A 17,370-nucleotide genomic window follows, 5' to 3' on the forward strand; every position below is an offset into this window, starting at 1 on the left:
AACCTGCGTACCTCCAGATGTTGCAAAACTACAACTCCCAGCATGCCCAGACAGCTGTTGGTGGTCCAATCTGACCACAGTGCTCTCTGCTGACACCTCTGTCCGAGGTTTGCTATGGTGATGTGTTCCTGCTCTGGAAATATATATACAGTGGTCCCTCAACATACGATGGTAATCCGTTCCAAATGGACCATCGTTTGTTGAAACCATCGTATGTTGAGGGATCCGTGCAATGTAAAGTGGTCTACAACCTGTGGACCTCCAGATGTTGCACAACTACAACACCCATCATGCCCGGACAGCCAACGGCTGTCCGGGCATCCTGGGAGTTGTAGTTTTGCAACATCTGGAGGTCCGCAGGTTGAAGACCACTGGTATTGGCGGTTATACTTGCGTGTCCCCGCCGCTCCAGACCGTCACCGCTCGTCACCGCTGCCCTGAATGTCGCCGTCCATCTCTGTCGCCGCGTCCCTGTGGTGTCCCCGACGCTCCGCAAGGCCTCTGCTTCCCCGCCATCCTCGCTCTCCGTCGCCGCCGTCACGTCGCTACGCACGCCGCTCCTATTGGATGACGGGACGGCGTGCGCAGCGACGTGATGACGACGATGGAGAGCGCCGACGATGCAGGGGATCCCGAAGAGGACGCGCCGGAGCCCCGAGGACAGGTAAGTGATCGTCAGCGGACCACACGGGGCACCGTAAACGGCTATCCGGTGGTAGCTGAAGCAGTCTGCGCTGCAGGATAGCCGTTTATGCGATGGCCCCGACATACAAAAGCATCGTATGTTGATGCTGCCTCTGAGATGCCATCGTATGTCGGGACCATGGTAGGTCGGGGGGTCACTGTACATACATTTTTATTACGGTAATTTATTTTCAAATTTTATTGTTTGTTTATTTTTTATGGCACCAAAACAGCTAGTAAAAATATTTTATTTACTTGGACAGGTACATTATCTGTTAAATGTCAGAAAAAAAATAATCTTGTCTTAACACAACAGAACCAGACGGTATTTTTTTCCGGCTCCATTTTCCTAATAGACTTTATCCATATGAGAGACTGCAAAGGCCACAGGCAGCCGGAGGATCAGTGTCCGTCCCAGCTCCATCTTTTGTATAATTTAGTTTAATCTCCAGCACCGGCATTTGGGGAACAGATGAGGAGCGCGGCCCCAGAATGGGAAGATGGATGAAATCTATTTATTCTTAAATCTATTTATTTAGAATGACATTTTCACGGATAGGATTGTCCGCTTTTTGTTTCACTTATTCCAACATTTCACAGTATAAATCTCCATGAAAAAGTTGAGTTTCTTTTGAAGACTACTTTTTACAGAAAAACAAAACAACGTAGTCTGAAGGTGATAACAGGTGCTCAACCCCATGTGCAATTGTGCACTCATACCATGGGGTAGAGGACCCGCACCTATGGACAAAAGTGGGGTTTCAATCCTGTGGTAAACATATACAATGATATTAGCTAATCCTCAAAACTGATGTAAAAATGAGACATTAGCCAGTGTATCCTTATATGAAGGACCTACCTGAGCCCGCATACCACGCCAAGGTTTCTCATGTGATGCGGGACCTAACCACTAACCTTTTTTGCCTGGCCAGATGCATAGAACCAGGAACCAGATATACAGCAGCCTAAGGTCCAACTTGCAGACTGCTCCCCAGTCACCTCCAGTGTGAGCTCAGCACACATACAGTGGGAGGGGGGAGACAGGTTACAAGCCCCACCCTTGCTGGTTTATATATATATAGCAGGCCTCACAGGTGAAACCCCCAACGCTACCCAATAAGATAAAAGGGTGCATTGGTATAAGCCTTAAAAGACGCTTGCCGGCTTATATTTGCATGGACATGGCTATAGCAGGAAACTCAACCCCAAGTGCAATTGTGCACCTTCGCTGGGGTGGAGGCCCTGCACTTGTCAACCGTTGCTAAGGGCGATGTCCCCAGCAAAAATTGCATACAATGGAGAATGCCTGCAGACGGTCACAAGTACCACAATCACATCCTGACACCTGATAAACGTGTATATGGATGCAAACAACATGACTGACTTTAAACAGAAAAACAAAACAACGTAGTCTGAAGGTGATAACAGGTGCTCAACCCAAAGTGCAATTGTGCACTCATACCATGGGGTAGAGGACCCGCACCTATGGACAAAAGTGGGGTTTCAATCCTGTGGTAAACATATACAATGATATTAGCTAATCCTCAAAACTGATGTAAAAATGAGACATTAGCCAGTGTATCCTTATATGAAGGACATACCTGAGCCCGCATACCACGCCAAGGTTTCTCATGTGATGCGGGACCTAACCACTAACCTTTTTTGCCTGGCCAGATGCTTTTTAGTCTTTTTGAAAGCAGTTCCATTTCCTCCTTTTTATTTTATTTTTAATTTTATTTTTAATTTGCATTCGTACTCACAGCAGTGATCAGAATTCGCACAGCAGATTTAGAGCTATTTTTACATTGAGACATGAACACGCAATTGAACCGTAGCCCGATTCTCAGGTTAGCTTTAGGCTTAAAGTGGAACTCAGCCGGAAAACATCTTATCACCTCTATGGGATTTTTACATTATCCGTTTTTCTAACCAGTCATAGCCCGTTAATAATGGATGTTGTTTTGTGACTGGAGAAAGAACGGAAGAAATGGTGCATGCACTATATCTCCCGTTACTTTCTCCCACCACAAAATAACGTCAGTTATTAATAACGGGCTACGACGGGTTAAAAAACAGATAATGTAAAAATCCCATAGGCTATAATGGGATTTTGTAACTGCCGTTTAACGGACGATCTTAAATGGGCGCTGTCGGATACAAAAACTTTTGATATGTTGTAAAGCATTTATAACCAATAGGTTTTGCAATTGGTTTCACTAGAAAATTTTCAGTATTTCATAGTGAAAAATCCAATCAAACTACTGCCCCCCCCCCCCCCCCCCCCCCTGCCTGCTTGGACACATACCAGTCCTGCTGTGTCCATGAGTCATCACCTATGTCATGGGCACACTTCCTTGATTGACAGCTGTGAGTGCAGGGCTCAGAACTGGAGGAAAAATCCTCCCACTGTCATCTTGTGTCCCGCTACTGTCAGTGAGGACAAGCTGGGAGTTGTAGTTTTGCTAATGCTATGGGAGATGTGAGCAGACAGCATACTGAGGGAGGGGGCGGAGACCTGCACAGTGAGGCCACGCCCCCTCCCTTACAGAGGAATTCAGACTAGTGAGCTAAATTAAAAGTGTAATAAAAAAATAAAGGTGCTAAACACAAATTAGATGCACATGGTCAGGATTAGGTACTGAGTGATATATTTAATAACATGTTTTTTTTTTTTTTTTGTTGGATCTGACGGGTACACTTTAAAGGTTTTCATAACGGAACATTAAATGGATCTTTAAAACGGATGAATTTATAGTGTGACTGGGGCCTTAGTATGGGGGGGGGGGGGGGGGATTTTTTTTTTTTTTTTTTACTACCAAAAATTGTGATCCAACGCAGACCCAGTCATCATTACATGCTCAGCTGTGAAATCATTTTGGACATTTTTAAAACAACTGCGATCGACACACTGAACATTGCTGAGACCCATAGACAATAAATGGAGCATGTGCCACCACGCCCAATCACCTCTGTTCTTTATGCTGGGTGGATGTCCCAGCAGTCGGATAGATGGGGGATAGCTTTTAATCTTTGGATATACTCTTTAATTATTAATAAAGATGATGTTTTTGATAGGTTCTCAGTTTTTTTGTTTTATTTTTATTTTATTTTTTTTGCTTTGCAGGCCAGTCCATGCATCCCTCAGTCAATGGGGTGCAGCATACTGTAAAAGTCCAAAAAAATAGGAACAATTATGCTTCTGTAGAATGTGGGGCCAAGATCCTCTCTGCTAATCCTGAGGCTAAGGTAGGTGTAATGTCCCCTATGCTCCCAGATACTCTCTCTGAGTGTTTCCCAACCAGGGTGCCTCCAGCTGTTGCAAAACTACAACTCCCAGCATGCCCGGACAGTCAACGGCTGTCCGGGCATGCTGGGAGTTGTAGTTTTGCCAAGAGAAAAGCTAACTTTCTAGTGATCAGTCAGGGTCTGAAAACTCTAACTGATTAAAACTTTTGACTTATCTCTACAACATGACAAAATGTTTATATATAAATATATATTTATTATTTATATTTATTATTATTTATATTATTATTATTTATATTTATTTTTGTTATTGTTTTTATTATTATTGATATTATTAATAATTTTATTATTTTTATATATTAATATATTATATAATATATAATTTTTTTTTTTTTTTTTGGGGGGGGGGGGGGTGGGGTAAAGTGACAGCGTCCATATAATTTGAATCAGGGATAATGGATTGTCTGGTTCTAGGATCCTGAATTTTTATCATTTATTTTCTGAATTTGTTGAATTCATTATGGCCATGTTACATAGTGACAGGACCTGATAATCCAGTATCACACGGTCACATAGATGTCAAACTATTGGCATTTCACCTGTATACCAGACATTTTATCTGATTTATGTTCATTTGGTTTCTGTTGTAGAGCACATCCGCCATACTTGTTGAAAACATGGATCTTTACATGCTGAATCCTTGTAGCACAAAAATCTGGTGAGTATCGTGCTATAGTTATGTGTTAGTGAAATACACTGCTCAAAAAAATAAAGGTAACACTGTGATAACACATCCTAGATCTGAATGAACTAATCGTATGAAATACTTTCATCTTTACATAGTTGAATGTGCAAACAACAAAATCACACAAAAATTATCAACTGAAATCAAATGTATCAACCCCTGGAGGTCTGGATATGGAGTCACACTCAAAATCACAGTGGAAAACCCCACTACAGGCTGATCCAACTTTATATTATGTCCTTAAAACAAGTCACAATGAGGCTCAGTAGTGTGTGTGGCCTCCACGTGCCCGTATGACCTCCCTACAACGCCTGGGCATGCTCCTGATGAGGTAGAGGATGGTCTCCTGAGGGATGTCCTCCCAGACCTGGACTAAAGCATCCGCCAACTCCTGGACAGTCTGTGGTGGATGGAGCGAGACATGATGTCCCAGATGTGCTCAATCGGATTCAGGGGAACGGGCGGCCAGTCCATAGCATCAATGCCTTCCTCTTATAGGAACTGCTGACACACTCAAGCCACATGAGGTCTAGCATTGTCTTGCATTAGGAGGAACCCAGGGCCAACCGCACCAGCATATGGTCTCACAAGGGGTCTGAGGATCTCATCTCGGTACCTAATGGCAGTCAGGCTACCTCTGGCAAGCACATAGAGGGCTGTGCGGCCCCCCAAAGAAATTTCACCCCACACCATTACTGACCCACCACCAAACTGGTCATACTGGAGGATGTTGCAGGCAGCAGAACATTCTCCACGGCGTCTCCAGACTCTGTCATATCTGTCAAGTGTTCAGTGTGAACTTGCTTACATCTGTGAAGAGCATAGGGCGCCAGTGGCGAATTTGCCAATCTTTGTGTTCTCTGGCAAATGCCAAACGTCCTGCACGGTTTTGGGCTGTAAGCACAATCCCCACCTGTGGACGTCGGGCCCTCTTACCACCCTCATGGAGTCTGTTTCTGACTGTTTGAGTGGACACATGCACATTTGTGTCCTGCTGGAGGTCATTTTGCAGGGCTCTTGCAGTGCTCCTCCTGCTCCTTCTTACACAAAGGCGGAGGTAGCGTTCCTGCTGCTGGGTTGTTGGCCTCCTCCACGTCTCCTGATGTACTGGCCTGTCTCCTGGTAGCGCCTCCATGCTCTGGACACTACGCTGACAGACACAGCAAACCTTCTTGCCAAAGCTCTCATTGATGTGCCATCCTGGATGAGCTGCACTACCTGAGCCACTTGTGTGGGTTGTAGACTCCATCTCATGCTACCACTAGAGTGAAAGCACCGCCAGCATTCGAAAGTGACCAAAACATCAGCCAGGAACAATAGGAAATGAGAAGTGGTCTGTGGTCACCACCTGCAGAACCACTCCTTTATTGGGGGTGTCTTGCTAAATGCCTATAATTTCCACCTGTTGTCTGTCCCATGTGAAATTGATTGTCAATCAGTGTTCTTCCTGAGTGGACAGTGGGACTTCACAGAAAGGTCAGTGACTTGGAGTTACATTGTGTTGTTTGTGTTCCCTTTATTGTTTTTGAGCAGTGTGTGTAATGTGTAATGTGTAATGTGTATGTGTATATGTGTATAATGATGTAAATAGAATATATTGTTATATTATAATATTATTTACCGTAATATATTTTCCAGGTTTGTTATTGAACTCTGTGAGCCGATCCAGGTTAAGCAGCTTGACATTGCGAACTATGAGCTCTTCTCCTCCACTCCAAGGGACTTCCTTGTCTCCATAAGTGACCGGTACAGCGCTCTTTATGTGTTTATTATGCATTTGTGCTATTCCGTGTTCTATGCATTACCTGGCTTTATTAAAGTGTTACTATGAAGATATGTAAAGGGATATCTGGTCCCTACAGCTTCTGTAGAACCCTCTTATTTCTAATAGGAAGTTATAAAATAACCATACAGGGTGTTAGTTTTAGTTCCTGTTTCATTTCTTAAGACTGTAAAAATGTGGGTGGGGAGAGGAGCCAGAGGCCAGGATCGGGTGGGAATTTTTACATTTTAATACCATTTTTCGTAAATGTTTTGTTTCGGTCTTTTATTTATTTATTTTTTTTTAGATATCCTACCAACAAGTGGGTAAAATTGGGAACGTTCCATGCAAGAGATGAGCGAACAGTCCAGAGTTTTCCCTTGGATGAGCAGATGTATGCAAAATACGTCAAGGTAATGCGGTCCTCATCTCGTCGCTCAGGTTTAGTCAGGTTTTTGCATAAGATTCCGTTCTACCAACTACCTTTACATTGTGACACACACAGTGAATACTTCTTATGCTACATTGGTTTTCTCCAACCTGGGGCTGTACTAGATCTCTCAGCATTTCTGCGCAACCATTGGCTGTCCAGACATGCTGGGAGTTGTAGTTTGGCAAGAGTCGAGCAGCCAGAGGTTTGGAGAACACTGTTACACAATATTAGAAAGGAAAATGATAGACCAGATCGCCTTGGACTGATAGGAGCAAAGTAGGGACAGGGTTATTCTAGTACAGTGTTTCCCAAACAGGGTGCCTCCAGCTGTTGCAAAACTACAACTACCAGCATTCTCTATAATGTCTTCCATGCTCCTGCTACTTTTGAGGGTGTGCAATAAAGCAGTGTTTCACAACACAGCTGTTGCAAAACTACAACCTCCAGCATGCCCGGACAGCCAACGGCTGTCCGGGCATGCTGAGAGTTGTAGTTTTGAAACAGCTGGAGACACTCTGGTTGGGAAACACTGTTCTAGTGTCTTCAAAAGACTCCTAGTTGGCAAGTTTGATTGTGTAATTCTGCACACAGTCATCATAAGATCATATACGTTGTTAATAGAGATGAGCGAACTTACAGTAAATTCGATTCGTCACGAACTTCTCGGCTCGGCAGTTGATGACTTATTCTTCATAAATGAGTTCAGCTTTCTGGTGCTCCCGTGGGCTGGAAAAGATGGATACAGTCCTAGGAGACTCTTTCCTATGACTCTATCCACCTTTTCCAGCCCACCGGAGCACCTGAAAGCTGAACTCATTTATGCAGGATAAGTCATCAACTGCCGAGCCGAGAAGTTCGTGACTAATCGAATTTACTGTAAGTTCCCTCATCTCTAGTTGTTAACTCTTTGTTTGTTGCCTCCAGTTGATTGATTTTCACAATGTGTAACACCCTGTAGGTGGATAAATTTTTTTTTTATTATTTTTTTTATTTATTATATTTATTAAAATTTTCTTAAAGGAGTAGTGGGACAGTTTCTTTCTGAAAAGCCACCATTCAATTGTTTAGTGCGTGTTCACAGCCTTCAGCTGTCTGGGCATACTGGGAGTTGTAGTTTTTTTTAACAACTGGAGGCACCCTGGTTTGGAAAATCCTAAGTTATAAACTTTAACATTCCACAGATACAATCTACATAAAACTTTGACTTCCTGAATATTTCGCTTTTAAAGGAGTTTATTTATTTTTTTTTTTTTTCAGGATTTTAAGATTACCTAATCTTAGGGCGGGCCATCAGTATTCGAGCTGATTTGCCAGTCCTGAGACCCCTTCATTCGGGTGCAGGGAGTCAGACCACACTGCTTAAAGCAAAACTGTCCGATATTTTCTCCCGCACTATCCATAGTACTGGTGGATAGTGCTGGAGACGCTGACTAAAACGAGCCCTACCTCACCCGGATCCGCCCGGCCGTTCGCCCGCAATTGTAGTTTTATTCTGTGTGTTTATCTTGCTGTAACTGGCACGGGCGGGGCTTCTGCAGCTAACTGGCACTGACGACAGCGCCGCTTATAAATATTCATACCCCCTCCCTCCAGCTCTCCCTCTCTTCGCCGCTCCTAACTGGAGGGAGGGGGGATGAACATTTATAAGCGGCGCTGATTTCAGTGCCAGTTAACCTGCAGAAGCACCGCCCGTGCCAGTTACAGCAAGATAAACACATAGAATAAAAATACAATTGCGGGCGAACGGCTGGGCGGATCCGGGTGAGGTAGGGCTCGTTTTAATCAGTGTCTCCTGCACTATCCACCAGTACTATGGATAGTGCGGGAGAAAATATCTGACAGTTTTCCTTTAAATATTGGGAGTCTATCTTGAGGAAAGGCTGTCCATATAACAGTCCCTGAAAACACCTTTTAAAGGGGATAAGATGTCTGATCGTGGGGGTCCTGCTGCTGGGGCCCCCCAGTGATCTCTCCTGCAGCACCCTCTGTACTCTTGTGCATGGAGCTTCACTTCGTGCCTGATGACGGCGATACGGGGGCCGAAGGATCGTGACGTCACGGCCTCCCCCCTTGTGATGTCACGCCTCGCCCCCTTATTGTAAGTCTGTGGGAGGGGGTGTGGCAGCCGTCACGTCCCCTCCCATAGACTTGCATTGAGGGGGCGAGGTGTGACATCATGAGAGGGCGGGGCCGTGACGTCACCATCCTTCGGCCCCCGTATCGCCCGTCATCAGGCACGAAGTGAAGCTCCATGCACAAGATGACTGAGGGTGCTGCAGGAGAGATCACTGGGGGCCCCAGCAGCAGGACCCCCGCGATCAAACAAATTATCCCCGAACCTTTGGATAAGGGGATAAGATGTCTAGGGGTGGAGTACCCCTTTTAACTTCTGTGTCCTCTCTTACAACCATTTTATTACTCAAACTCATCTAAAATTAATAAAGCAACACTCGTGATTGTTTTTTGTTTTAAAAAAAATAAATAAATTAAAATAAAAAAATAATTAAACCATGTATGTTCGTTTTGTACAGATGCAATGCACATCTATGTGACTCCATGTTTAAGCTCCGTGAAGTCTGATGCTGCAGTCACTTCCTTTAGTCTGTCTCTTGCTTCAAAACCAAAGGAGGAGCGATGGAAGAGTGACTGTAGGCTGCGACTATACACGGGGCTTGTACGTAGCCTGTAACATGGCGTCACATACAGTAGGTCTGGATCACACAAACTGGTATTTGCAGAGCTGCTTTTGTTCCTAGATTGATGCACCGCTGCAGTATATGTAGATTATACATAGTGAGGTCACATATATGGATACACTGCTGCAGTATATGTAGATTATATATAGTGAGGTCACATATATGGATACACTGCTGCAGTATATGTAGATTATACAGTGAGGTCACATATATGGATACGCTGCTGCAGTATATGTAGATTTTATATAGTGAGGTCACATATATGGATGTGCTGCTGCAGTATATGTAGATTATATATAGTGAGGTCACATATATGGATACGCTGCTGCAGTATATGTAGATTATACATAGTGAGGTCACATATATGGATACGCTGCTGCAGTATATGTAGATTATATATAGTGAGGTCACATATATGGATACGCTGCTGCAGTATATGTAGATTTTATATAGTGAGGTCACATATATGGATACACTGCTGCAGTATATGTAGATTTTATATAGTGAGGTCACATATATGGATGCGCTGCTGCAGTATATGTAGATTATACATAGTGAGGTCACATATATGGATACGCTGCTGCAGTATATGTAGATTATATATAGTGAGGTCACATATATGGATACGCTGCTGCAGTATATGTACATTTTATATAGTGAGGTCACATATATGGATGTGCTGCTGCAGTATATGTAGATTATATATAGTGAGGTCACATATATGGATACACTGCTGCAGTATATGTAGATTATATATAGTGAGGTCACATATATGGATACGCTGCTGCAGTATATGTAGATTATATATAGTGAGGTCACATATATGGATACACTGCTGCAGTATATGTAGATTATACATAGTGAGGTCACATATATGGATACACTGCTGCAGTATATGTAGATTTTATATAGTGAGGTCACATATATGGATACGCTGCTGCAGTATATGTAGATTTTATATAGTGAGGTCACATATATGGATACGCTGCTGCAGTATATGTAGATTATATATAGTGAGGTCACATATATGGATACACTGCTGCAGTATATGTAGATTATATATAGTGAGGTCACATATATGGATACACTGCTGCAGTATATGTAGATTTTATATAGTGAGGTCACATATATGGATACACTGCTGCAGTATACATAGATTTTATATAGTGAGGTCACATATATGGATACACTGCTGCAGTATATGTAGATTATACATAGTTAGGTCACATATATGGATACTAGGGGTGTGAATCGCCAAGAATTTGGCGATTCGATTCGAATCGCGATACCAGTGTGGCGATTCGATATATCGCGATATATCGCGATACCGTCTAGGTGACGATACATCGCGATATATCGCCCACCTGGGAGCATTCATAGATCCCAATAGACGCCGCTGTCAGCTTTGACAGCGGCGATCTAGTACTCCGGTGCTGCAAAATAAAATAAAACACACTTTATCTTACCTTCCAACGAGCCCCCGGAGCTCCGGTACACTCCGGTACAGGTGTTCGGTCCCCGGGCTGTATTCTTCTTACTTCCTGTTAGTCCGGCACGTCACATGGAGCTTCAGCCTATCACCAGCGGAGGCGGGACATCGCTGCGGCTGGTGATAGGCTGAAGCTCCATGTGACGTGCCGGACTAACAGGAAGTAAGAAGAATACAGCCCGGGGACCGAACACCTGTACCGGAGCTCCGCGGGCTCGTTGGCAGGTAAGAAAAGTGCGTTTTATTAAAAATTCCACATCCCTAAAAGAATCGATTCAAAAATATTTTGAATCGATTCTGTATCGGCAAATGAAAAATCGCGATTATCGCGAGAATCGATTTTTTCTTACATCCCTAATGGATACGCTGCTGCAGTATATGTAGATTATACATAGTGAGGTCACATATATGGATACACTGCTGCAGTATATGTAGATTATACATAGTTAGGTCACATATATGGATACGCTGCTGCAGTATATGTAGATTATACATAGTGAGGTCACATATATGGATACACTGCTGCAGTATATGTAGATTATACATAGTGAGGTCACATATATGGATACACTGCTGCAGTATATGTAGATTATACATAGTGAGGTCACATATATGGATACGCTGCTGCAGTATATGTAGATTATACATAGTGAGGTCACATATATGGATACACTGCTGCAGTATATGTAGATTATACATAGTGAGGTCACATATATGGATACGCTGCTGCAGTATATGTAGATTATATATAGTGAGGTCACATATATGGATACACTGCTGCAGTATATGTAGATTATATATAGTGAGGTCACATATATGGATGCGCTGCTGCAGTATATGTAGATTATATATAGTGAGGTCACATATATGGATACACTGCTGCAGTATATGTAGATTATATATAGTGAGGTCACATATATGGATGCACTGCTGCAGTATATGTAGATTATATATAGTGAGGTCACATATATGGATACGCTGCTGCAGTATATGTAGATTATATATAGTGAGGTCACATATATGGATACACTGCTGCAGTATATGTAGATTATACATAGTGAGGTCACATATATGGATACACTGCTGCAGTATAGGTAGATTATACATAGTGAGGTCACATATATGGATACACTGCTGCAGTATATGTAGATTTTATATAGTGAGGTCACATATATGGATACGCTGCTGCAGTATATGTAGATTATATATAGTGAGGTCACATATATGGATACACTGCTGCAGTATATGTAGATTATATATAGTGAGGTCACATATATGGATGCGCTGCTGCAGTATATGTAGATTATACATAGTGAGGTCACATATATGGATACGCTGCTGCAGTATATGTAGATTTTATATAGTGAGGTCACATATATGGATACACTGCTGCAGTATATGTAGATTTTATATAGTGAGGTCACATATATGGATGTGCTGCTGCAGTATATGTAGATTATATATAGTGAGGTCACATATGGATACATTGCTGCAGTATATGTAGATTTTATATAGTGAGGTCACATATATGGATACGCTGCTGCAGTATATGTAGATTATACATAGTGAGGTCACATATATGGATACGCTGCTGCAGTATATGTAGATTATATATAGTGAGGTCACATATATGGATACGCTGCTGCAGTATATGTAGATTTTATATAGTGAGGTTACATATATGGATGCGCTGCTGCAGTATATGTAGATTATACATAGTGAGGTCACATATATGGATACGCTGCTGCAGTATATGTAGATTATATATAGTGAGGTCACATATATGGATACGCTGCTGCAGTATATGTAGATTTTATATAGTGAGGTCACATATATGGATGTGCTGCTGCAGTATATGTAGATTATATATAGAGAGGTCACATATATGGATACACTGCTGCAGTATATGTAGATTATATATAGTGAGGTCACATATATGGATACGCTGCTGCAGTATATGTAGATTATATATAGTGAGGTCACATATATGGATACACTGCTGCAGTATATGTAGATTATACATAGTGAGGTCACATATATGGATACACTGCTGCAGTATATGTAGATTTTATATAGTGAGGTCACATATATGGATACACTGCTGCAGTATATGTAGATTATACATAGTGAGGTGACATATATGGATACGCTGCTGCAGTATATGTAGATTTTATATAGTGAGGTCACATATATGGATACACTGCTGCAGTATATGTAGATTTTATATAGTGAGGTCACATATATGGATACACTGCTGCAGTATATGTAGATTTTATATAGTGAGGTCACATATATGGATGCACTGCTGCAGTATACATAGATTTTATATAGTGTGGTCACATATATGGATACACTGCTGCAGTATATGTAGATTATACATAGTGAGGTCACATATATGGATACACTGCTGCAGTATATGTAGATTATATATAGTGAGGTCACATATATGGATGCGCTGCTGCAGTATATGTAGATTATATATAGTGAGGTCACATATATGGATACACTGCTGCAGTATATGTAGATTATATATAGTGAGGTCACATATATGGATGCGCTGCTGCAGTATATGTAGATTATATATAGTGAGGTCACATATATGGATACGCTGCTGCAGTATATGTAGATTTTATATAGTGAGGTCACATATATGGATACACTGCTGCAGTATACATAGATTTTATATAGTGAGGTCACATATATGGATACACTGCTGCAGTATATGTAGATTATACATAGTGAGGTCACATATATGGATACACTGCTGCAGTATATGTAGATTATATATAGTGAGGTCACATATATGGATGCGCTGCTGCAGTATATGTAGATTATATATAGTGAGGTCACATATATGGATACACTGCTGCAGTATATGTAGATTATATATAGTGAGGTCACATATATGGATGCACTGCTGCAGTATATGTAGATTATATATAGTGAGGTCACATATATGGATACGCTGCTGCAGTATATGTAGATTATATATAGTGAGGTCACATATATGGATACACTGCTGCAGTATATGTAGATTATACATAGTGAGGTCACATATATGGATACACTGCTGCAGTATATGTAGATTATACATAGTGAGGTCACATATATGGATACACTGCTGCAGTATAGGTAGATTATACATAGTGAGGTCACATATATGGATACACTGCTGCAGTATATGTAGATTTTATATAGTGAGGTCACATATATGGATACGCTGCTGCAGTATATGTAGATTATATATAGTGAGGTCACATATATGGATACACTGCTGCAGTATATGTAGATTATATATAGTGAGGTCACATATATGGATACGCTGCTGCAGTATATATAGATTATATATAGTGAGGTCACATATATGGATACACTGCTGCAGTATATGTAGATTTTATATAGTGAGGTCACATATATGGATACACTGCTGCAGTATATATAGATTATATATAGTGAGGTCACATATATGGATACACTGCTGCAGTATATGTAGATTATATATAGTGAGGTCACATATATGGATACACTGCTGCAGTATATGTAGATTATATATAGTGAGGTCACATATATGGATACGCTGCTGCAGTATATGTAGATTATATATAGTGAGGTCACATATATGGATACACTGCTGCAGTATATGTAGATTATACATAGTGAGGTCACATATATGGATACACTGCTGCAGTATATGTAGATTTTATATAGTGAGGTCACATATATGGATACACTGCTGCAGTATATGTAGATTTTATATAGTGAGGTTACATATATGGATACACTGCTGCAGTATATGTAGATTATATATAGTTAGGTCACATATATGGATGCGCTGCTGCAGTATATGTAGATTATATATAGTGAGGTTACATATATGGATACACTGCTGCAGTATATGTAGATTTTATATAGTGAGGTCACATATGAATGCGCTGCTGCAGTATATGTAGATTATACATAGTGAGGTCACATATATGGATACGCTGCTGCAGTATATGTAGATTTTATATAGTGAGGTCACATATATGGATACATTGCTGCAGTATATGTAGATTTTATATAGTGAGGTCACATATGAAAGCGCTGCTGCAGTATATGTAGATTATACATAGTGAGGTCACATATATGGATACGCTGCTGCAGTATATGTAGATTTTATATAGTGAGGTCACATATATGGATACACTGCTGCAGTATATGTAGATTTTATATAGTGAGGTCACATATATGGATGCGCTGCTGCAGTATATGTAGATTATACATAGTGAGGTGACATATATGGATACGCTGCTGCAGTATATGTAGATTATATATAGTGAGGTCACATATATGGATACGCTGCTGCAGTATATGTAGATTATATATAGTGAGGTCACATATATGGATACACTGCTGCAGTATACATAGATTTTATATAGTGAGGTCACATATATGGATACACTGCTGCAGTATATGTAGATTATACATAGTGAGGTCACATATATGGATACACTGCTGCAGTATATGTAGATTATACATAGTGAGGTCACATATATGGATACACTGCTGCAGTATATGTAGATTTTATATAGTGAGGTCACATATATGGATACACTGCTGCAGTATATGTAGATTTTATATAGTGAGGTTACATATATGGATACACTGCTGCAGTATATGTAGATTATATATAGTGAGGTCACATATATGGATACACTGCTGCAGTATATGTAGATTTTATATTGTGAGGTCACATATGAATGCGCTGCTGCAGTATATGTAGATTATACATAGTGAGGTCACATATATGGATACGCTGCTGCAGTATATGTAGATTTTATATAGTGAGGTTACATATATGGATACACTGCTGCAGTATATGTAGATTTTATATAGTGAGGTCACATATGAAAGCGCTGCTGCAGTATATGTAGATTATACATAGTGAGGTCACATATATGGATACGCTGCTGCAGTATATGTAGATTTTATATAGTGAGGTCACATATATGGATACACTGCTGCAGTATATGTAGATTTTATATAGTGAGGTCACATATATGGATGCGCTGCTGCAGTATATGTAGATTATACATAGTGAGGTGACATATATGGATACTCTGCTGCAGTATATGTAGATTTTATATAGTGAGGTCACATATATGGATGCGCTGCTGCAGTATATGTAGATTTTATATAGTGAGGTCACATATATGGATGCGCTGCTGCAGTATATGTAGATTATATATAGTGAGGTCACATATATGGATGCGCTGCTGCAGTATATGTAGATTATACATAGTGAGGTCACATATATGGATACGCTGCTGCAGTATATGTAGATTATATATAGTGAGGTCACATATATGGATGCGCTGCTGCAGTATATGTAGATTATATATAGTGAGGTCACATATATGGATGCGCTGCTGCAGTATATGTAGATTATATATAGTGAGGTCACATATATGGATGCGCTGCTGCAGTATATGTAGATTATATATAGTGAGGTCACATATATGGATACAATGCTGCAGTATATGTAGATTTTATATAGTGAGGTCACATATATGGATACACTGCTGCAGTATATGTAGATTATATATAGTGAGGTCACATATATGGATACACTGCTGCAGTATATGTAGATTATATATAGTGAGGTCACATATATGGATACACTGCTGCAGTATATGTAGATTATATATAGTGAGGTCACATATATGGATACACTGCTGCAGTATACGTAGATTATATATAGTGAGGTCACATATATGGATACACTGCTGCAGTATATGTAGATTATATATAGTGAGGTCACATATATGGATACACTGCTGCAGTATATGTAGATTTTACATAGTGAGGTCACATATATGGATACACTGCTGCAGTATATGTAGATTATATATAGTGAGGTCACATATATGGATACACTGCTGCAGTATATGTAGATTATATATAGTTAGGTCACATATATGGATGTGCTGCTGCAGTATATGTAGATTATATATAGTGAGGTCACATATATGGATGCACTGCTGCATTATATGTAGATTATATATAGTGAGGTCACATATATGGATGCACTGCTGCAGTATATGTAGATTATACATAGTGAGGTCACATATATGGATACACTGCTGCAGTATATGTAGATTATATATAGTGAGGTCACATATATGGATGCGCTGCTGCAGTATATGTAGATTATACATAGTGAGGTCACATATATGGATACACTGCTGCAGTATATGTAGATTTTATATAGTGAGGTCACATATATGGATGCGCTGCTGCAGTATATGTAGATTATATATAGTGAGGTCACATATA

At 40.7% G+C, this 17,370-nt stretch overlaps 1 protein-coding gene across 5 annotated transcripts in view; it reads left to right on the forward strand.

Moving 5' to 3' along the window:
- SUCO (SUN domain containing ossification factor) overlaps nucleotides 1-17,370 on the forward strand; it is a 129,506-nt gene that overhangs the window by 64,643 nt on the left and 47,493 nt on the right. For all 5 annotated transcript variants that reach the window (XR_008844748.1, XM_056523261.1, XM_056523262.1 and 2 more), the window contains 4 exons: nucleotides 3,809-3,930; nucleotides 4,581-4,648; nucleotides 6,314-6,421; nucleotides 6,745-6,850. Coding sequence is in view for 4 of the 5 variants with exons in the window: in XM_056523261.1 (XP_056379236.1) it covers nucleotides 3,809-3,930; nucleotides 4,581-4,648; nucleotides 6,314-6,421; nucleotides 6,745-6,850 (404 nt within the window). In the remaining variant the exon portion in view is untranslated. The remainder of the gene's footprint in view (nucleotides 1-3,808; nucleotides 3,931-4,580; nucleotides 4,649-6,313; nucleotides 6,422-6,744; nucleotides 6,851-17,370) is intronic.

Source organism: Hyla sarda, chromosome 6, assembly GCF_029499605.1.
Source record: "Hyla sarda isolate aHylSar1 chromosome 6, aHylSar1.hap1, whole genome shotgun sequence".
Taxonomy (NCBI): domain Eukaryota; kingdom Metazoa; phylum Chordata; class Amphibia; order Anura; family Hylidae; genus Hyla; species Hyla sarda.